This window comes from Notolepis coatsorum (genome assembly GCF_963971535.1).
Source record: "Notolepis coatsorum genome assembly, chromosome: 2".
In the NCBI taxonomy this organism is placed as follows: domain Eukaryota; kingdom Metazoa; phylum Chordata; class Actinopteri; order Aulopiformes; family Paralepididae; genus Notolepis; species Notolepis coatsorum.
In genome coordinates, this window is record NC_140166.1 from 49,219,190 (window position 1) to 49,242,020 (window position 22,831).

General features: G+C 41.8%; 1 protein-coding gene across 1 annotated transcript; it reads left to right on the top strand.

Moving 5' to 3' along the window:
* Positions 1-3,153: 3,153 nt before the first annotated feature.
* Positions 3,154-22,831, top strand: abcb9 (ATP-binding cassette, sub-family B (MDR/TAP), member 9). The gene is made up of 12 exons (XM_084309067.1): positions 3,154-4,052; positions 5,488-5,615; positions 6,447-6,561; positions 7,121-7,251; positions 11,023-11,228; positions 12,100-12,297; positions 12,881-13,009; positions 13,516-13,704; positions 16,017-16,190; positions 20,899-21,058; positions 21,373-21,509; positions 22,042-22,831. The coding sequence occupies exons 1-12, from the start codon at positions 3,499-3,501 to the stop codon at positions 22,366-22,368; spliced, it is 2,448 nt and encodes an 815-aa protein (XP_084165193.1). The 5' UTR covers positions 3,154-3,498; the 3' UTR covers positions 22,369-22,831.

The window sequence follows — 22,831 nt, forward strand, 5'->3', positions numbered from 1 at the left end:
TTTCATTCTACTGGATCTTTTATTTAGTGCCATTTTGTGATACACAGTGCAATTAATTTTTTATATGAAAGGATATTTCATTCCCATAATGTATTGAATTGAGTCAAATCAATTAATCATTAAGATTTACATGTGACTTATTGCTAGAAAGAATGAAGATATTCACTTTGAAAGAAAGAACAAATTAATTTGAATTGTAATGTTGAGTTGGAATGTAGTTGATAAAAGGTCACTTGCATTCTAAGTGTCAACTATTCCATTGTTATTAATGACCTTTTAACTTTTTGATAAACAGCCCTTTATAGGTGGAGTAGGCAATTAAGATGTTCCAACTGGAATAGAGCGAGCCGTGCATCATCATAATTTTTTATTTATTCGTACATGGAATTGTTACAGTCCAACAGTGTCTTCAGTACATATAGTTCACTTAATATGATCCACTAAATTCCATGACCGAAAGGAAAAGGAATAAGAAAACTCTTATTGTACCTGCCCCTACACACATACAGTACACTGATAGACCGTTCATAGTGCAATGTTTACCAAACCAAACAAAATGTACATACTTATTTAGCAGAAATGAAAACATCAACACAATTAAATTAACATAAATAAATACATTTAGTGTATATCAGTTAAATTGCATGTTTACTGAGGTTCATTCATTTATACACACATTTATCTATATATTTATAGTACACTGTTATATTATATAATGTATTATTCTATATTATATTATCACTTTTCACGCCAAGTGTTGGTCGCTATTCACACACAACAATAGTTTTCTACAGACTCCCAGAGGCACAGGGAGTAAAACAAGAAACATTTGGCCTCTGTTTGATTTGATTTGATTTTTTTTAAATACAAACAAACAAATCATTGATCTGAATGAATGAAGTTTATTTTTCGGTCTTGTTTACAGACAAATCAAACACACCCTTGTGGACTTACATCTTACATAACTCGTAAATGTTCAGACACGCTAAATCTTTGGTTAGTTGTGATACACACAATTCAAAGTTTTAGAGACACATTTTCTTTCAAACTAATTTGATTGCAGATGTCGCAGATGCTTTGGTACAGATGTAGGCTCTCTTGGGCAGAGGTGTTTAGCAGGCTGTGACGTACAGGCATAGTGTGCCATGAGATTTTGTTATGTTTGATTACATGGCCTGGGAGTGTCACAGAAACCAGATTTCTTTTTCCGAGCATCTGATTGATTGGTAGCTGTTGGGATATAAAGAGTTGCACTAAATATTACCAAAATGGTTCTAAAAATGTTTGCCTACCCCACCTTTAAATCGAACCATCACAGGTTTGTTTTTACCAAAGTTAGTGAGTAGAGAACAAATACACAATCTCATTTGGTAATAACTTAAATAAACTCCTACATTATTACAATTCTAGAAATGTGAATAAATGGTAAAAGGCTGCATTTATATAGCGCTTTTCGATACTTCGACAGGCTGCCTGGGAGGAGCGGAATCGAACCGGGAACCTCCAGATTATCAGACGACTGCTCTACCTACTGTTACTGTTCCTAATTTATGCAAATGACATGTGACAAAACAGAGTCCATTCTCTTCGGATCAAATAACAAACTCAGCAAAACCAATGGCTTCTCTGTTACAGTGGGTGCTAATATTGTCACAAGGAAAGATGAAATTACATACCTGGGTTCCATCCTAGAGGAAAATCTTTCCTGTGACAAAATGGCATCCAATGTAATCAAAAACCAAAGAACAAGATTCTTGTACCGGATCTCCTCTCTGGTAAACAAGAATACCCTGAAGACTCTAGCAGGAGCACTCATTCATATGCTTGCACCTCATATACCAAAGCACCTCAAAGGCACTAAAAACAAGATTACAAACATCACAAAACAAACTGGTCAGACTACTGCTTGACCTTACTCCTAGAACCCACCTCACCCCTGCCCATTTTGACAACCTAGGATGGCTTAGAGTAGACGACAGAGTACAGCAATTTGCAATGGGCCTGGTCTACAAGATACACTACACGACCAAGGTACCCATGTACATGTCAAAATACTTCCCAAAGGTCACTGAATACCACGACCACAACACCAGAGGGAGTTCCACAAATCATGTTCAACCCAGATTCGGCTCAAACAAGGGACTAAACACGTTTAGCAATTATGCCACATCAATGTGGAACGCCCTACCAACAGCGGTAAAAAAAATGTGAATCCCTACCCACCTTCAAAACCGCTCTCAAAGAGCACCTACGGGAGGCTGCAATTCGAAACTGGCCCCCGTAAATGTCCAAACTCCCCCCTCCCTATGCTTGCACCTTGCACCCCCCCCCCCCCCCCCCTCCCAATGTACAGTCTCCTCCCCCTCGTATATGTATATATTTTCTGTTAGGATCTCTGCCCGAACACCCTCCCACCCACCCACCCCCTCCTAATGTACATTTCCCTCCCCCTTGTATGTATATACTGTTATGATCTGTTTAACAGTACTGTATATTTGATGTCACAAATGTAACAGTACTGTATATCTGTATCTGTATGTCATGTATGTCTTAAATGTCATGATTAGATTAGATGATTAGATTAGATTCTTATATCTGTATATCTGTATGTTGTGTATGTCATAAATGTCATTATGAATTGAAATTTGGGGACCCTGATGTAAACAAGACATGAAAGTCTTTCTCTGTGGTCTGCAGCATCCCCTTAACAATTGTGTGTATTGTACTGTACTGTACCCATTCTGCAATCTGTTAATTAAAATGTTCAATCAATCAATCTCCCGAGCCACTGTCGCTCCTGTGAATAAATGTGTACATTATTCTAGGACCCTAATGTTATAGAAATTCATTATTTATTGTGGATTATGGCCCAATGTTGTGTAGGCAATCCCTGATGCAAAATAGTTCTATCCGTTCAATTGTACAACATTTGTATTCTCTTGAACACCCCCCCCCCCCCCCCCCTATCTCCATTCATGCTTTGTGGGAGGAGCCATGCGTGCCGGTGGCCTGTATAATATTTTACCCAACGGAGTTTCACTTCCGTGTTCGGTACACGCGTACCGGTGACTTCCGTTAACAACTGTAGTCCCTTACCTAAGTGTAGTCAACACCAGAGACACCACAGCCTGTGCCGGCGTCAGGTTCGCCTGACTGGAATTTGAAACGTGGATACATGATACAATCAACTATGAGAAGGACTACAGTGTCAGAGGAGTCTAATGTACGGTAGAGATAAACAAACAAAAAAGGGAGTATGGAAGCCCTTGAAACCTGAGGCCACATCGCGTGTCCTGCACGGTAGGAACGGGCTAATGCGACCGGACTTTTTTTTATTTATTTATTTACTCCATTCAGTAATAGCTAAACTATACGTAATTAATTATCACAACTACCTAATCTTTTCAGAAGAAAGGAATATATATTCATCATACCATAATAATAATAATAATAATAATAATAATAATAACCCCCCAGCTATCATCTCTAGCTGCTAGGATGGGGATCAAATCAGCTGTAAGCTGCACCTTGCTGTACGTCCTAGTGGATACTGTCGTGACCACTGTCCTGTATACACACGGATTACAGATCTCCATATTCACAGAGGATATCCGGAACTTTAACATCCTCTGCTCGGTCCTGGACCTCTGGGGCACCGTGGTGGTCAGGGCGTCCCTGCTGCTCGGAGCCTCCACAGGGGTGGTATGGAACAGAGAGGATGGTCCACGGCGGGTCCTGGTTCTGTCCACCCTGGTTCTCCTCATCTGCCTGACCGTCATCACGTACGCCCTGGTCAAGCTGCTGATGCTGACCGAGCAGGGCTCCCTGGCCCACCAGCCCTGGTTCCTCAGCCTGTTCTCTTGGTCCTGCGTGTCCCCCCTGGCCACCGCGTTCCTCTGGAGGCTCCTCGGGAAGGTGGCAGTGCCCAGCTCCGTGACCGACAGCAGGGGGGGTTGTGATGATGAGGAGACGGAGAGGCTAGTGGAGACGGCTGGCCGGCAGGACACCGAGGGGGAGGAGGAGGAGGTGGGGGGTGGGCAGGGGGTGAGGAGGTATGTATATATTATAAATGTATATACTCTCTTTTTTAGACTCTTTTTGTACTCATAAACAAGCCAGAATTCCAATCTGGCTTCAGAACATCCCACTCCACTGACACATGCCTTCTCTATTTGAACGACCACATCAAACAAGAGGTGGACACGGGCAAATACTGCGGCATGGTCATGCTGGACCTACAAAAGGCCTTCGACACTGTCAATCACTCCATTCTGATTGACAAGCTAAAAGCAATCCTACCTTGAGGGGAGCGAACAGATGGACGTAAACGGTACTCTATCCCCCCCCCTCACAGTGAGCTGTGGTGTTCCACAAGGAAGCATACTAGGACCGACTATGCTTGCACCTCATGGTACCAAACTTAAAGCACCTCAAAGGCGCTAAAAACATCTCAAAACAAACTGGTCAGACTACTGCTTGACCTTACTCCTAGAACCCACCTCACCCCTGCCCACTTTGACAACCTAGGATGGCTTAGAGTAGACGACAGAGTACAGCAACTTGTACATGTCAAAATACTTCCCAAAGGTCAGTGAATACCACGATCACAACACCAGAGGGAGCTCCACAAATCATGTTAAACCCAGATTCGGCTCAAACAAGGGACTAAACACGTTTCGCAATTATGCCACATCAATGTGGAACGCCCTACCCAAAGCTGTAAAGGAATGTGAATCACTACCCACCTTCAAAAACACTCAAAGAACACCTACGGGAGACTGCAATTCGAAACTGGCCCCTGTAAATGTCCAAACCCCCCCACCCCCTCCTAATAGACAGTCTCCTCCCCACCGTATGTATATATTCTCTCCCCACCGTATGTATATATTTTCTCCCACCCACCCACCCCTCCTAATGTACAGTCTCCTCCCCATCATATGTATATACTCTCTGTCAGGATCTATGGGTAACAGTACTGTATATTTGCATATCATATATGTCACAAATGTAACAGTACTATATACCTGTATGTCATGTATGCCCCTATGTCATAAATGTGATGATGTCATGTATGTTGTGTATGTCATAAATGTCATTATGAATTGAAAATGGGGGACCCTGATGTAAACAAGACAAACGTCTTTCTCTGGTCTGCATCCCCTTAACAATTGTGTGTATTGAGCCGTACTGTATTGTACCCATTCTGCAATCTGTTAAATAAAGTTTTCATTCATTCATTCATTCACTGTATATTTGTAGATCTGGTATATCATAAATGTATAGATGTAACAGTACTGTCTATCTCTATGTCATGTATGTCATATATGTTACGATGAATTGAAAATGAGGGACCCTGATGTAAACAAGATGAAAGTTTTTCTCTGGTCTGCATGCCCTTAACAATTGTGTGTATTGAGCCGTACTGTATTGTACCCATTCTGCAATATATTAATAACATTTTCAATCAATCAATCAATCAAGGTTTAGCAAGAAACGGAGCCAGGAGGAGGAGAAGAGCAACTCAGGGGCCACGTTGGGTCGTCTGCTGGCCTACTGCACCAACGACACAGGGCTTCTGTCGGTGGCCTTCCTCTTCCTCATCATCTCTGCTGTGTGTGAGTGTACATGGCCTGGGGATATAGCTGGTGTTGAGTGGCACTGATTCCTTTATCATACATACAAGTCACTTTGTTTTAAATGTTGTTTATTATTACACATGATTGCAACTGAGAGTTATGGAATAGATCAATGAATTGTCTTTGAACTTGTGTTTTGAACGTATTGTGATATCTTACTGTATCTACTTGTTTTATGACCGTCTTACTCATACTACAGTGTTGCATTTATGTTTGCAATACTTGTCTGCACATTACACATTAACCTCACCTCAACATGTAATGTACAGTATTGGTCTCTGTGTCTAGGTGAGGCCTTTATAATATGTAATGTATTGGTCTCTGACCTATAGGTGAGGCATTTATAGTAATGTATTGGTCTCTGACCTAGGTGAGGCCTTTATAATATGTAATGTATTGGTCTCTGACCTATAGGTGAGGCATTTATAACATGTAATGTATTGGTCTCTGTGTAGGTGAGGCCTTTATAACATGTAATATATGAAATGAGAAAATGAAATGAAAAAAATATTAAATGAAAAAAAAAAAATCTAACCTTACTGTCATGCACCTTTACTAATATACTAACCAACACTAGCACTCAAGACTTTGATGAGCATTGTTTCTCAGCTGATAGAGTTGTACCATTCCTGCTGTCTTGTTGTACAAAACTTGTAAGTCGCTTTGGATAAAAGCGGCAGCTAAATGACAAAATGTAAATGTAAATTGTAAATATATTGGTCTCTGTGTAGGTGAGGCCTTTATAACATGTAATGTATTGGTCTGTGTGTCTAGGCCTTTATAACATGTAATGTATTGGTCTGTGTGTAGGTGAGGCCTTCATCCCCTACTACACTGGGAAGGCCATAGACGGCATAGTGGTTCACCAGAGCATGGAGTACTTCACCCCGCCACTGATCAAACTCTCCATACTGGCCTTAGCGAGGCAAGTATCCACTCCACCTCCTGCATAATAAATGTGTGGGCTTGTTGTGTGGATCCACCTTGTCTTAAGTATCCAGGTGGATGCTTTTTATGTTTAATGTTATCATTTATATAGGGAGGTGTAGTGGTTACGGTTACGCCATTGCTGTTTCCGGCCGGTCCACCTCGCTAAATGTAAATTGCAACGTATTTCCCCAAATCGTCTCGTTTAAAACAAATAAAGCATGAACATTTGCATGGTGTACCTTTCTGTGCGTATTCATCCACAATCTATAGCTCAACATGAAAATATTCGCAATTAATCGTAAAAAGAAATCGCAGAATTTTATTTCAACAAAAAATGCTAACTAATAATAATGTTAGTGATAGAAGGGAACTCATTTTGTGCAAAAATGGAAAGCTTGCCAATGTTCATGAGGCAGAATTGTTACAATAGCCGATAATCCATTTTCCCAATGATAAATCCCTATACGGGTGGACCCTGCGGGCAGTCAGACTACACCTCCCTATGGGTGTGTTGTATAAAAAGTTGTTATTGTTTATTTCTTTTCTTTCCTCAGTTCACTTGCGATGGGGGTGCGTGGTGGCGTCTTCACTCTCACGTTTGCCAGACTGAACCTTCGCCTCCGGAACCTGCTCTTCAGATCACTGATGAGGCAGGAGATCGGCTTTTTTGACGCTAACCATACAGGTGATGTGGTGACGTCCGTCAATCCATCTACAGTATGAATGAATGAAGTTTATTTTTCGGTTTTGTTTACAGACAAATCAAACACACTTGTGTGGACTTGCAAAAAAATAAATCACAAATGTACATATTCAAGGCAAGCTCACACACAAAATCCAAAATCAACGACAGAAAAAAAAGGAATAGGCTGAAGCACATTTTTGCCTATCCTCTACAAATTCTTAAAAACTAAATATATTTTTAATATAAGAAAGAAAAACGTAAAATATGCTGCAAGATATCATTTTTTTAAATAAATTATTTTTTTGATGTTTTACTCAAAACTGTACTCCTGAATTATGTGGTCCTTTAAGGCTTTTTTAAATCTCCCCTGAGAAGTACACAACTTCATCCTGTCACTAAGGCTATTCCATAATTTAACTCCCAAAATTGAAACACATCAAATCAAATCAAATCAAATTAATTTGTAAGGCCCGACAACACACGTTAATGTCCCCATGGGCCGGACACGTCTTCTTTAAACAAGTCAAGAAGAAACATAACAATAAGTCAAGAACAAAACAAGAACACCATAAGGTCCAACAAATTTAAAATAAATACAAAATAAATGAATAAATGCAACACTCCCAGACATACCCCACGCGAAGGTAAGGAAAAACTCACTAAAACCTAACAATAGGGAAAAATACACCACAGGCAATGTGGAGGAGAGAAACCTTAGAAGGGCCGTTCAAGGGGGGATCTCCCTTCTTAGATGTCGGTGATAGTAGTGTTGCAGACTAACAGTTGGTAAGCATGCACTCATCCATCCATCATCCAGTTGTCAAATAAATCATTTAAGCTAAAATCATTAAAAAGTCTTTCATTCCACATTCCTGGAGCTCTGTCTGTGTTTGTGTTGTTGTTTTTCTTTTGTCTATGTATTGGTTCTGTTTTGGGCCAATGTCTTTTGTGCCTGTGTGGTGTTTGTACCGTGTTGTCTTGTTGATTGCTACCATGGTGAAGCCAAAGACAAATTCCCACGAAAGTGGACAAATAAAAACATTATTATTGGCCATAACCGCAATGAAAAGTGGTAAGGCTCCAGGAAGAGACGGTTTCCCATCAGAAATGTACCTTTCTTGTTGGGACATAATTGGCCCCTTATTACTAAATATGATCTTATACTCAGTCAAGGAGGGGAACTTCCATAAAACCGACAATATTGCACTCATAACAGTCCTCCTTAAAAAAGACAAAGACCCCAACGAGTGCGGTAGTTATAGACCTGTAAGCCTCCTCGGAACAGATATCAAACTGTACTCTAAGGTATTAGCCATCAGATTACAAAAGCATATGACGTCTTTAGTTCACCCGGACCAAACTGGCTTCATAGGAGGCCGCCTGATCACTGAGAACATAAGACGTATACTGCACGTACTTGATGCCGACAAAGAGGACACCATACCTAAGGCGATACTGTCCCTGGATGCTATGAAGGCCTTTGACAGGCTGGAATGGTCGTATCTGTGGGCAGTGCTAGAAAGGATGGGGTTAGGAAAAGGATTCATCGATATGATTAAAGTATTATACAAAGACCCATCGGCCATGATTATAACAGGCACAATCATCTCTGAAATATTTCCGGTATCACGCTCTGCCAGACAGGGTTGTCCTCTTAGTCCCGGTCTGTTCAATCTATCATTAGAGCCGTTAGCACAATATATAAGACAATCCCAATCCATAGAACCTATCGTAATCAAGGGCACACAACAAAAAATTTGTTTATATGCGGACGATGTAATATTGTTCATGAAAAACCCCAACACCACATTGCCTCATCTGCTCAAGTTGATTGAGGACTTTGGTGATTTATCGGGATTTAAGATAAATTGGCCGAAGTCGGCATTCCTTCCACTTAACACCCCTGCAAAAAAAGATACAACCCTCCCAGGACAGATACCGATGGTAAAACATTTCAGATGCTTGGGAGTGGAAATATTCCCTACCATAAGACAAACGGTGAAGCACAACTACACAAAAATCCAAAACAAAATCAAAGACGACCTTGATAGATGGGCAAAACTTAAGAACACAGTACAAGCACGGATATCAATAGTTAAGATGGATGTACTACCTAAAATCAACTTCTTCTGTTCAATGCTACCGTTACCCCCTCCAGAGGGTTACTGGAAAAGATTACACTCCTCCACATACAAATTTATTTGGAATAACAAACCACCACGTATAAAAAGATCCACCGCACAGAGAAATAAAGCAGATGGTGGCATGGCATTTCCAGATTTTTTCCTATATTTTAAGGCGTACTCATTAAGTCCATTGACAACATGGTTTGACTCCCAAGCATTAGCATCTTGGAGGAAAATAGAAGAAAACATAGTAGCCCCACATAGACTGAAGGACATAGCATACACTAAACTACCAATCAAGCACTGTGAACGAAAATTTGGCCCCATAATTACTCATGCGATCCGGATATGGCGTGAATCACAAAAAAAAAATCCTAACCCACAAGAATGGCACAACCATACTCCCTTATTCAATAACAATGCTCTCTTAATTGGAAAACGACCTATAAGATTCCCTATATGGGAAGAGCAAGGCATACACTCATTAGGGGATATTTTTAACAAACAGGGTTTTTGTAGTGATAAAGAAATACGCAAAAAATTTAATCTCACCAAGTCCACATGGCTTTTTCACAAACAGTTAGAGCTATGTTTGAAGTCTCACGGTGTTCCATTAGACAGACCAATTGAACACCACAGATACCACAAATTCTTCTACTCAAGAGAGACATCGAGAGGTTTTGTTTCAGAATTTTATCATCAATTACTAACGTCCTCGTATGAAACCCTCCAACTTGACTCTGTCTGGAGGAGGGATATACCAGACCTGGAAAATGACTTTGATTGGCAAGGAGCCTGGGCAAATGTCCGACTTACATCAAGGAACCCGGATCATCAACAAATCAATCTTAACTATATTCACAGGACATACTTGACTCCTATAAGACTGTGCCGAATGGGGCTCAAACAAGATTCCAAATGCACCCAATGTACAAATGGGGACGAAGGGACATTTATGCACATGTATTGGGACTGCTCACCAGTTAAGGCATTCTGGAAAGATGTGACCCAACAAATATCAAAACTCGTATCTTGGAATATACCTGTACACCCCTCGGTATTGCTGTTGAATGATGTTTTTGAGTTTGCAGTGAATCCACAGCTAAAGAGATTGGTTTTATCGGGTATCACAGTAGCCAAAAAGCTGATCGCATCACGCTGGTTTCAACCGGAAAAAATGTGCCGTAAAGTTTGGTTTCTTACATATCTCGATGTAATTTACCATGAAATATCTACAGCAAGAATTCTGGGTCTCAATGAATCCAAAATGTCAATGTGGTTAGAAGTGGTGGAGAGAATAAAAGCTAGCTTATAATGGTAGTGTCTGGTTAGGTGCGAGGGATAGTGGAGGTACTTCTCAAGGTGGGGTCCGGGAGGGGGGGGTTCGAGCTGAGCATATGTATGTAGGTTTTTTTTTTTAGATAACAGGTATTATGGGTATATCTTATATAAAACAACTAACCAAAAGGTGATCCCATTGGATGTGCCCTGACAATTAATGCTTGTATATCTTATCGTGTGTTGTCATGTTTGTTTATATGTTTGTTTTAAAAAAGAATAAAAAAATAAAATACAAAAAAAAATAAAAACATTATTATTATTATTAATAAAAACATCTATATCTAATACCTTTTTCTGTTTCCAGGCGACATCACCTCTCGTCTGACCGCTGACACAACCCAGGTGAGTGACCTCATATCCCAGAACATCAACATCTTCTCCAGGAGCATGATCAAGGGCATGGGCTTCTTCATCTTCATGTTCAGCATGTCCTGGAAGCTGACGCTGGTGACCATCATGGGGTTTCCCTTCATCTGTGTCGTCTCCAAGGTCTATGGGGAGTACTACAAGGTAGGTGCAGTCATACTGTTTATCTTTATATTTATTACGGGTCCCCATTAGTCATCATCCGCAGCAATAACTAGTCTTCCTGGGGTCCACACACAACAAAACAGTACATACATACATAACATTACAAAACAGTACATACATACATAACATTATAGTAGCATACATTTACATTTGTAGCATATACAAAATAATTCCAAATAGCATTACAGTACACAAACAGAGTATCAGATCACAGACAATACAATAAAAGGGATTGAACTCTCAGACAGTCATATATTTACAGTGTACACTACAGTATCTGTGTTTTTCTTTAATGTAAACTTATTTATTTTTGTCTCAATGCTGTTTTCAAATTATTTTAAAAACTTCTCTTACTGGTTATCTGTGTAAGATGTACTGGCAGTTTGTTCCAATATGACATGGCTCTATATAACACCGTTTTATTTGCTGCATTGGTAAAAGGCCCATTATGCAAACCACTCCACCAGAGAACCTAACTGAACCTTGTCTAAACATGTGATACAAGGCCTGATGGTATATAACAGCAAAACACAGGTTTTACATGACTTTTGAGGCTGCAGAAAGTGTGTTGTGTTTACATTTGTAATGTTTTGAACCAAAGTAAAGCAGATTGGTGGCTTGAGTTATGATGAATTATGAAAGTTACAAAAAATCTAATTTTCCATGTGCTGCATAAACACTTCAGGAATCTGTTATATGTTGTAGTTACAGTATTATGGCCAAATACATTCAATCACCCTTAACGCCAAATGCATTACCAGCGTGACTTGGTTTGAACTTACAAAGGGGTTCATCTAGCTTGGCTTTTATGTTTTCTGGTGGTGTTGTTTGCTATGTTGGTTATTCCCAGAAACTGACCAAAGAGGTGCAAACAGCCCTAGCAGAGGCAAACAAGGTAGCAGAGGAAACCATCTCAGCCATGAAGACGGTCCGTAGCTTTGCCAACGAGGAGCGGGAGGCTGTCTCCTACTACTCCAGGCTCTTAGACATGTTCCAGCTCAACAAGAAACAAGCCCTGGCCTACGCTTGCTACGTGTGGTCCAGTTGTGTAGGTACAGTCCAGTAACGAACCATCTGCTTTGATGAATGATTTATTTGGTGATATTCTATGTAATGGAAATGTTATCTATGTCCAATCCATCTGTGTTAAATCTCTGTACAGCTTGACTAGTTTAATATGACCAACTAGTAAACTAGTCTGACTACAGCTGACACTAGGCTACAGTTCTGACTGTCTCTTTAACGACGAATCAAGGTTAGTAGCATTTGGCCTCTGGTGTGAAAAACATAACAATAACACCGCCTAGCCAAGGCTTGTTTATTCATTTCTCCTCTTTGGGCAGATTTAGTTTACCTTTCTGTCATATCTGGATGTCTAATGTACGTCATTTCAATTATGTATTTAATCTGTGTCTGACCAGACCTCTTGGTCACTTTCTGGTCAGACGCTTGTGTGTACACATGTGTGTCTCTCTATAAACTGATCTCTGTGGAAGCACAGATATTAAACCATGTTCTATGTTTTTATAAACAAATTACTCTTATCTAATTTCTACAGTTCACTGTTGATGGCTCATTTTAAATATTCCACAACATCTACTATGTATAGAATTTGCCTGTATTTCTTCCAGATCTCAGAACTCGCTCTTCAAGTTGCTATCCTCTACTACGGTGGACACCTAGTGGTCACAGGTCAGATGAGTGGCGGAACCTTGATATCTTTCGTCATCTATGAGCTGGAGCTGGGAGAGTGTCTAGAGGTACTTCGTCCGCAGCCTTTTGGACCGAGTCCGCACATCTGCATAACAGATCTCTCTTATAGACTTACTGTAAGAACACGCCAACATTTGGGGAACATTTATCGTCTTCTCCAGAGAGAGAGACAAGAAGATAGATACCAGTTTCCTCTCTGTGTGTTCAGTAGAAAGCTATCTGGCTGCACGTTAGCCTAGCTTAGCACAATGAATGGAAGCGGACAGTGACGGGTAGCCCTAGGCATTGTCCAACTAACACCTCTCCCGAAGGCTAACCGGTCATGTCCGCTTCCATGCATTGTGCTAAGCTAGGCTAACATGCAGCCAGATAGCTTTCTACTGAACGCACAGGAACTGGTATCCATCTTCTTGTCTCTCTCTCTGGAGAAGACGGTAAGCTAATTTCCCAAAACGTTGGCGTGTTCCTGTAACACCTGTATGATGACCAGTCGTTGGGTAACAGGGCTATTTAATGTGACTGATCCTCTTGTCGCCGTGTGTCTGTCTTACAGAGCGTAGCGTCGGTCTACACAGGCCTCATGCAGGGGGTCGGTGCCGCTGAGAAGGTGTTTGAGTACCTGGACAGGGAGCCCAAACACCCACTCGATGGCAAAGAGGCTCCCGACACGTGCAAAGGCCTGGTTGAGTTTAAGGACGTCACGTTTGCCTACCCGACACGGCCGGAGACCGACATACTCAAGGTTTGTCACCAGGGAGTTGGGTGCCATCGCTAGACCGTATTGGAAGGCCTGTTCTTAAACTGGTATCCTCTGACTGGGCCGTCATCCTATCGCAGGGTTCGCAGTCGCACAAGGTCCTTGAAAAGAAAAGTCAAGGCCTGGAATTCCTTGAAAACAGAAAATGTTTAAGGTGCTTAAAAAGTCATTGACATTCGCATTGAAAGTTTTGTTCATCCATGATCAAATAGTTCTGAATCAAGAAATATATATTTTTTTTAATCTAAAGTGTAACTAATTGTCGGAAATTGGTTTTAGGCCATAAATATTGGATCTGATAAATAAAATAAACAGCATTTAAAAGTGAATTGTATACTTAAAATGAAGAATAGTGCTTGGAAAGGTACTTGGAAGTCCTTGAATTTCATGTTGAAATGTCTGTGGGAACCCTGCTATCGTCAATACAGCGTTTACCATAAACACCAATTCAAATGCATAACTCCTGGTGCTATCTAAAATATTTGATCATAACTAGGCAAATTAATATTTCTTATGTATTGAAGGGGAATTCCATTTCAGTTCATCCAAGAAGCACTTGCACCAGTGCTTATTGTGATATTGGAAGTACAGTAAAAGATTTTAGCATTAGTAAGCAATGTTAGTAGTGTGACGACCCCTCCGCTCCACTAGGTGGCCTTCGTTTTGTTTTGTATCTTTGCAGGATCCCGATCATTTAGGGTCTTCATCAGCTTTGTGGTTTTTGTTAAAAGCTCTCCACCACCTCAGATTGCTCTCCTCTGCTATCGTGGACAGTACTCTGTTTTTTTCTGTTTGCTGCAGACATCAGACTTTCAGAATGTTGTTTATTACTTGATTATCTGATCTTCCATTTTTGTCACAGCCTAGGAGCCGGGTTGTGGCGGTACAGAACCAAAACACTGGTGCAAGTGTTGTTTTCTTTTGGATGGACTGAAAACAACTCTCTGTTTCTGACAATTGATTTGGACTATCTCTTTAAAGTGCCATACTGTAATTGAACAATAGCTCAGAACAACCACACACCATCCAGAATGTCAACACAAATCTTTTCATACAAACATTTCCCCTGCTATGTCCATACACCCTCCATCAGAGCGGCAAGCAATAGTTATACTTCAGCTTCAAGTCCCAACTATAATGTTTTCTGGACAGCTTGCATTATGTGATATATATATATATATATATATCGTGTTATCTTTTTTTTTTTTTTTTTTTTTAATATAAATGTACTGTTATTGTCAATATACTGTAATCTCAAAAGAAATGTTCTATGATGATGTTTCTATGGCACTAGTACTTGTACTACACAAAGTGCTTAACAATGGAATGACTGCATGCATCGTTCCTGTAGATATATTTCCTATAGACTTGACCCATTGAACTTCACAGGACCACATTGCTATTATCACTCATAGTTGGCCATCTAGTATATTGTTTCATTGACGGGAGGAGAGCTCTGCACGCCCCCCTCAATGTTATGTTGCACCTTTATTAAGTACACATCCTCTGCATTCCTAGCTATTTTAGGAGCAGTGAGCAGCCACACAACCGGGACCAACTCCAGTTGCAATGCCAGTACCTTGTTCAAGGGCTAGAATAGAATAGAACTACTTTATTCATCACGAGGGAAATTTGGCACTACAAATCGCTCACAGTAAACAGTATACATTTAGGTAGACAAAAACAAAGTCACGAATAAGAATAAAAATAAGCCTAGGAATAAAGAATAAAATAAGCCTAGGAATAAAGAATAAAATAAGCCTAAGAATAAAATACGGTCCGGGACATACATTCCCTATGTTATGTATATACATTCTAATATAACATATACAGAAATATACAGTAAGTGTACAGTAAGTGTAATATTGAACAATGTTGTTTTAAAAGTAAACGTGAAAGTCCAGGAAGATGGTAACTGTCACCCTGTGCTCAGTGATGCATTGTATAGTCTAGTCTGATGGCTGTCGGAATGAAGGACTTCCTGTGCCGTTCAGTGCTACATCTTGGGAGTCAGTCTAGCACTGAACCTGCTCCTTCTGTCAGCCAAGTCTGTGTATAGTGGGTGGGAGGGGTTGTCCCTGATGGCGTGGAGCTTATCATAGCTTATCAATGGCAGGAAACCTAGCAAACGGGGGGAAAACATGCAAACTCCACGCAGAAAGGCCCCCTACTGGTTTGACCAGGACCATCTTGCTGTGAGGCAATTGTATATAATAACAAATGAACGCTGGGGCAGTAGGATGCACTGTTTCCCCACAAATCGGTTATTGTATCTTTAAAAACACACTGTTTTCCAGGGTGTGTCGTTCACTCTGCGGCCTGGGGAGGTGACAGCCCTGGTGGGGCCCTCGGGCAGCGGGAAGAGCTCCTGCGTGGGCCTCCTGGAGAACTTCTACCCCCCTCAGCAAGGCCAGGTGCTGCTGGATGGAAGGCCTGTTCACACCTACCAGCACGACTACCTCCACTCCAGGGTCAGGCCTCTGTTTTATTGGTCATTTCTAAGAACTGTGATGATTAAGGATGTTATGATTACTTTGCACCACTAGGTGTCAGTATGATAGGCTCTGATAAGTAGAACATCCAGGAAGTAAGAACGACCATCTGGAGATAACATGTAACTTGTGCTGTGGTAGTAAAATAAAGTACTGGTGTTCATGAGCAAGGACTCAACTCATAATTGAACCACTGAACAAAACATGGTACCAGGAGTAAAAACTACATTGTGACAGGTGGCATGGATTCCTTAAAGCCACCGGAGAGTTTGAAACTAACTGGAAATGTCGACAGCAACTGGCGTACCTTCAAACAGCAGTTCCAGCTATACCTTGTGGCCTTGGGACTGGAAAACAAGTTGGATTCCAGGAAGGTAGCGTTACTTCTAACAATAGCAGGCCCACAGGCCATAGAAGTGTACAATACATTTGTGTATGATGAGGAAGCGGATAACATAAATTTGGATAAAGTGTTTGAGAAATTTGATGCTCATTGCTCTCCAAAAAAGAATGAAACATATGAGAGATATGTGTTTCGTTCTCGGATGCAACAACAAGGGGAACCTTTTGATGTTTTTCTGACTGACCTGAAGCTTAAAGCACATTCATGCAACTTTTCAACACTGAGGGATTCCTTGACCAGAGACCAGATTGTTTTTGGAGTGGAGGATAAAAAGGTCAGAGAAAGGCTACTAAGGGAAACAGAGCTGACACTAGAAGGGGCCGTCAAGATCTGCCATGCGAGTGAGCTGTCCCATATGCATGTGAGGACATTCGGTGAGATGGCAGCAGGCACAGAAAATGTGGGTCATGGTGCAGATGTGGGTGCCATTTCAAGCACAGGAAAAAGACACACAAAGACACGGCCTGCACAGCGGACGGACGACAGAGTGTTCAGCTGCAAGCGCTGTGGCTCGCAGCACAAGCCAAGGCAGTGTCCAGCCTTTGGTAAGAAATGCTTTAATTGCCAGGGGAGCAACCACTTTGCTACACAGTGCTTCGCAAAAGGAAAAGAGAGGGGGACAGGAAGATGTGTAAACAGAGTGGAGGACACTGATCTGAGTGACTCAGAGAATGAGACATTTTTTGTTGCCACAGTGAACAGTGAAGTGAATGCTATTAGAGAAGATAAATGGATAGCACCACTGTGGATAAACAGGACTCTAGTCACAATGAAATTGGACACTGGAGCAAAAGCCAACTTGATCAGCATGTCTGACATCAAAGAAATGAAAGATAAGCCAAATATAAGAAAGAAAACACTTGCACTGAAAGACTACAATGGACAGAGGATTGACTGTCTAGGCACATGCACGCTGAATGTAACAGTGAAAGAAAAAGTGCATCACCTATTCTTTTCTGTTGTTGCTGAAGGACTTGATTCACTGCTGGGTGATAAAGCCTGTGAAGACCTGGAGCTGGTGAAAAGAGTGTATCGCATCAACACAACTGTGAGTACACCAAGTGACTCTGTTGACTCAATAGTACAGAACTTTGCAGATGTCTTGGTGTATTGCCATTCACATATAAAATCCAGCTGAAAGCAAATGCACAGCCAGTGGTGCATGCTGCACGAAGAGTTCCGGCACCACTGAGAGACCGTGTTAAAAAAGAACTGGACAGGATGACAGTGCTGGGGGTGATACAGAAGGTAGAGGAACCAACAGAATGGGTCAATTCTATGGTGTGCGTGAAGAGAAAAAATGGTGACCTGAGAATATGTATGGACCCAAAAGATCTGAATGAAAACATAAAGCGGGAACACTACCAGATACCCAAGCGTGAGGAAATCACCAGTGAGATGGCTGGTGCCAGATACTTCACAAAGCTTGATGCAACACAAGGCTTCTGGCAGCTGAAATTGGATGAAAGCAGCACCAAGTACTGCACCTTTAATACACCTTTCGGCAGATATTGCTTCCTCAGACTGCCTTTTGGAATCTGTTCAGCATCTGAAATATTTCACAGAGCAGTGGAACACATCATCGAAGGGCTGGATGGAGTTCGAGCCTATGTTGATGACATCATCGTCTGGGGCTCCACAGTCCAAGAACACAATAAGAGACTGACCAACGTGCTGGAGAGGATACGAAAGTTTGGACTAAAGCTCAACAAGAGCAAATGTCAGTTTGGAGCTCAAGAAATCGTCTTCCTTGGAGACAAGCTCTCTGCACAAGGTGTCCAGGCTGACCAGGAAAAAGTCAATGCCATACACAACATGCCAAGGCCCACAGACAAGACAGGTGTGCTACGCATTATGGGAATGGTCAACTTCATAGGTAAATTCATTCCTAACCTATCTGCAAAGACAGCCTGTATTCGTGAGCTCCTGCATAAAGGGGATGAGTTCAAATGGGCATCCAAACATGAGCATGAGTGGCAGAGGCTCAAAGAGACACTGACAACTGCACCTGTGTTGGCATTCTATGACTCGACGAAGAGGATCAAAGTGTCGACGGATGCCTCCAAGGACGGAATTGGAGGAGTACTCCTACAGGCTGAAGGTGAGCATTGGAAACCAGTGGCCTATGCATCCAGGTCCATGACAGAGACAGAGTGTAGATATGCACAAATCGAAAAAGAATGCCTAGGGTTAGTGTTTGGCCTAGAGAGGTTTCACAGCTACATATATGGCCTACCCTCCTTCACTGTAGAGACAGATCATCGTCCTTTGGTTGCAATCATAAAAAAAAACGTAAATGAAATGTCGCCAAGGATTCAGCGCATGATGATGAAAATGCAGAGATACGACTTTGAGCTGATCTACACACCAGGAAAACACCTGATACTCGCCGATGCGCTCTCACGGGCACCCACAGGGAAAGGTGTGAGCACGACTGAAGAAGATGTTCAAAACCATGTCAACATGGTGGCTGCTGCGCTTCCTGTATCAGACACAAAGTCCAGACAAATAGCTGAAGAAACAGCAAAAGACACAGAGCTGCAATGTATCATTGGAAACATGCAAAATGGATGGCCTGTAGGTTCCTGTCCACTGTTCCACGACATCAGAGGTGAACTGAGTGTTGTTGATGGACTGTTGCTAAGGACAAATAGAATTGTCATTCCACAAGAATTGAGAAGGGACATACTACAGAGGATCCATGAAGGTCATCTCGGTGTCGAGAAATGCAAGAGAAGAGCGAGAAACGCAGTCTTCTGGCCTGGGATCAACAAAGACATTGAGAGACTGATAAGTGGATGTGAAACATGCCAGAGACATAGGAACAAGCAAACCAAAGAGCCTATGATGGTAGCTGATGTCCCAACAGCACCATGGGATAAAGTAGGAATGGATTTGTTTAATCTCAAGGGTAAAGACTATGTAGTGGTCATTGACTATCACTCAAACTTCCCTGAAATGGCATTGCTATCAAATACATCATCAACCTGTGTTATAACACATACAAAATCGATCTTCGCCAGACACGGCATACCAAACACAGTGGTGAGTGACAACGGGCCATGCTTTAAGAGCAGAGAGTGGCAGGAATTTGCAAAACGGTACGGCTTCAAGCATGTGACATCTAGTCCTCTGTATGCACAGTCAAATGGAAAAGCTGAAAAAGGAGTCCACATCCTCAAGCAGCTCCTGAAGAAAGCTGCTGACAGTGACTCAGATCCCTACCTTGCTCTTCTGAGCTACAGAGCATCACCCCTCGCTTGCGGACTGTCACCTGCTGAGCTGCTGATGAATCGAAAGCTGCGTACCACACTGCCGAGTTACTCAAAGAAAAAGAAACATCCAAAGTTGGAACAAAAGCTACAACAACAGAAGATGAAACGGAAGTCATTCTATGACAGAACAGCCAAGCAGCTTCCACCACTATCAAGCAACGATACAGTTAGGATTGAAGATCCTGATGGATGGAAGACAAAAGCCACTGTTCTTCAAGAAGTAGCTCCACGGTCTTTCACTGTGAGAACAGAGGAAGGTCATATCTTCAGACGTAACCGTCGCAGTCTTCTGAAAACACAAGGGACTGTTCGAGAGCTCAGTGAAGCCCACACTGAGTCTGAGTCCGTCTCTCCACCTCTGACAGACTATAACCCTGACAACAGTCCAGGTGAACCTGTCTTAAGAAGAAGTGCAAGAGAAATCAGAAAGCCTGAAAGACTGTGTGATAGAAAGATTTTATATATATATAGTGTAGTATGTATTAATTATGTTAATATGGTAATTGGTTAAAATGATGTGTTAAAGAAAAAATGGTTAAGATACCTGACACCTGTAATTTAGTTTAGCTACCGTTTACAGAGAAAGGGGGATGTGATGATTAAGGATGTTATGATTACTTTGCACCACTAGGTGTCAGTATGATAGGCTCTGATAAGTAGAACATCCAGGAAGTAAGAACGACCATCTGGAGATAACATGTAACTTGTGCTGTGGTAGTAAAATAAAGTACTGGTGTTCATGAGCAAGGACTCAACTCATAATTGAACCACTGAACAAAACAAAAGTATTCCAGAAAAGATGAAGTATTTCTTTATCATAAAGGTTTTTAGCTTTATTATTTTATTTCTCTGTAAATGGACACATACTCTCTGTTCTCTTCCCCCCTTTTAATCAAATGGTAGTTGTTTAAAAGCATTTGTTCTCCACAAGAGGGCAGTAGAGGTAACTGAAAATGCCATTATGGAGGGAGACTGACAGCCACATAATCTGTCAGTGTCTTTGTTGCAGGTGACTCTCGTGGGTCAGGAGCCTGTGCTCTTTGCCCGGTCAGTGAGGGAGAACATCACCTATGGCCTGACGGACATCTCTATGGAGGCCGTGGTAGAGGCTGCCACCAAGGCTAACGCTCATGAGTTCATTACCGCCCTCACCAAAGGCTATGATACAGGTAATTACTAGGCTTTATCAATTTGATTTGTGGAAGAAAGCTACAGTTTATGCGAACAAAATAAACATTATTCCTCGAGTTAAACTGTTTAAATTAATAATAAATAACACCTTTATAATAAATAAAAACACAAACTAAGTGATAACAGGCTTTGTTATACATCAAATGGCTTCAACAACAGGCTATGGTGGTGTAGCATAACATAGACCCAACTAATCCATTGTAAAAAAAAAAGAATTTGCCAAATGATCAAACGTATGACTTATCTTATGACTATATGCACTGGAGCTATTCTTCTTCTTCTTTTTCTTCAGGCGTTGGGGAGAAGGGGACCCAGCTGTCAGGAGGTCAGAAGCAAAGGGTGGCCATTGCGCGAGCTCTCATCCACAACCCAGACGTCCTCATCCTGGATGAGGCCACCAGTGCACTGGATGCAGAGAGTGAACACATTGTAAGTGTCATGTCAACCTTTTCACCTGTCATGGGTAGATGGGTCCACTCAGCTTCTTCCCCCAGGCCATCAGAACACTGAACACTGATTTCTCCACACACACACACACAAACACACACACACACACACACAAACACACACACACACACACACACACACACGCACGCACGCACACACAGACACACATCTTGCACTCTCTCACACACAAACACACTACAAAAATGGTAACCTTAAAAGACACAACTGTATATTTGTATATAGTACTCATTACCTTTAGCTTAGCATTGTATTGTATTTTATTCTTATACTTTTTATCATGTCTATTTTATTATTTGTATTTTTGCACAATCAAGGCACGGGGCATGGCCACCTTCATTTCACTACATATCTCGTGTATGTATGTGACAAATAAAACTCTTGAATCTTGAATCTAGAAAAGACTGTATAGATGTTTAGTTTTTTTGTGGCCGTGACATCGATTGAGATGCTTCAGATAGAATGATGCCTCTTCCCTCCCCCCCGACACTGACAGGTCCAGCAGGCTCTGAACAACGTCACGCAGGAACACACGGTGTTGGTGATCGCCCATCGACTGAGCACGGTGGAGAGAGCGGACAACATCATAGTTATTGACAAGGGCTGCGTGATGGAGCAGGGCTCACACACTCTGCTCATGGCCAGCGGGGGGCTCTACTGCAAGCTGGTGCAGAGGCAGGTCCTGGGCATCGAGACAACGGGGGCCGAGGTCCTCTACCGCGACGCCAAAGAGCCCCCCTGGGGGTCAGAGGAGGGGGGCGACTCACGCGGCAAACAGAGCAGCGGCAGCGCCGGCGAGTCTGAATGCAACAGTTGTTACTGAGGAAGTTATCGCCACGCCGGCTCAAGCGGTCGCTAGCGTCGAGTGGTCGGCCACTCGTCGGCATCGATGGACCGTAGTGACATTAGGCAATAATATTGTCTTTTGTGTTTGACTTTAGATTTGCACAGAATTCACATTACGCTGAACACGTGTTTTTCTGTAGTAACGTTGTATAATCGCTGTATAATCTATTTATTTAAAAAAAAGGTGGACACATGGTATTTTCTTTTGTTATGTGTATTATTCAGTTCTCTTACTTGTGGGAGTCGATGACGCTTTTGAGGCAATGATTGTACTGTACATGACTACTACACGTGAGAGAATGGTGCCTTCTCTGGGAAATGTTGCTACTTTATATTATAGTATGCCTATTTATTCTATGCAACTCTTATGTAAATGGGGTAAAACTTGATGTCTTGGCTGTAACCAATAAAGGAGGAGGAGATTGCGACCAACGCATGTC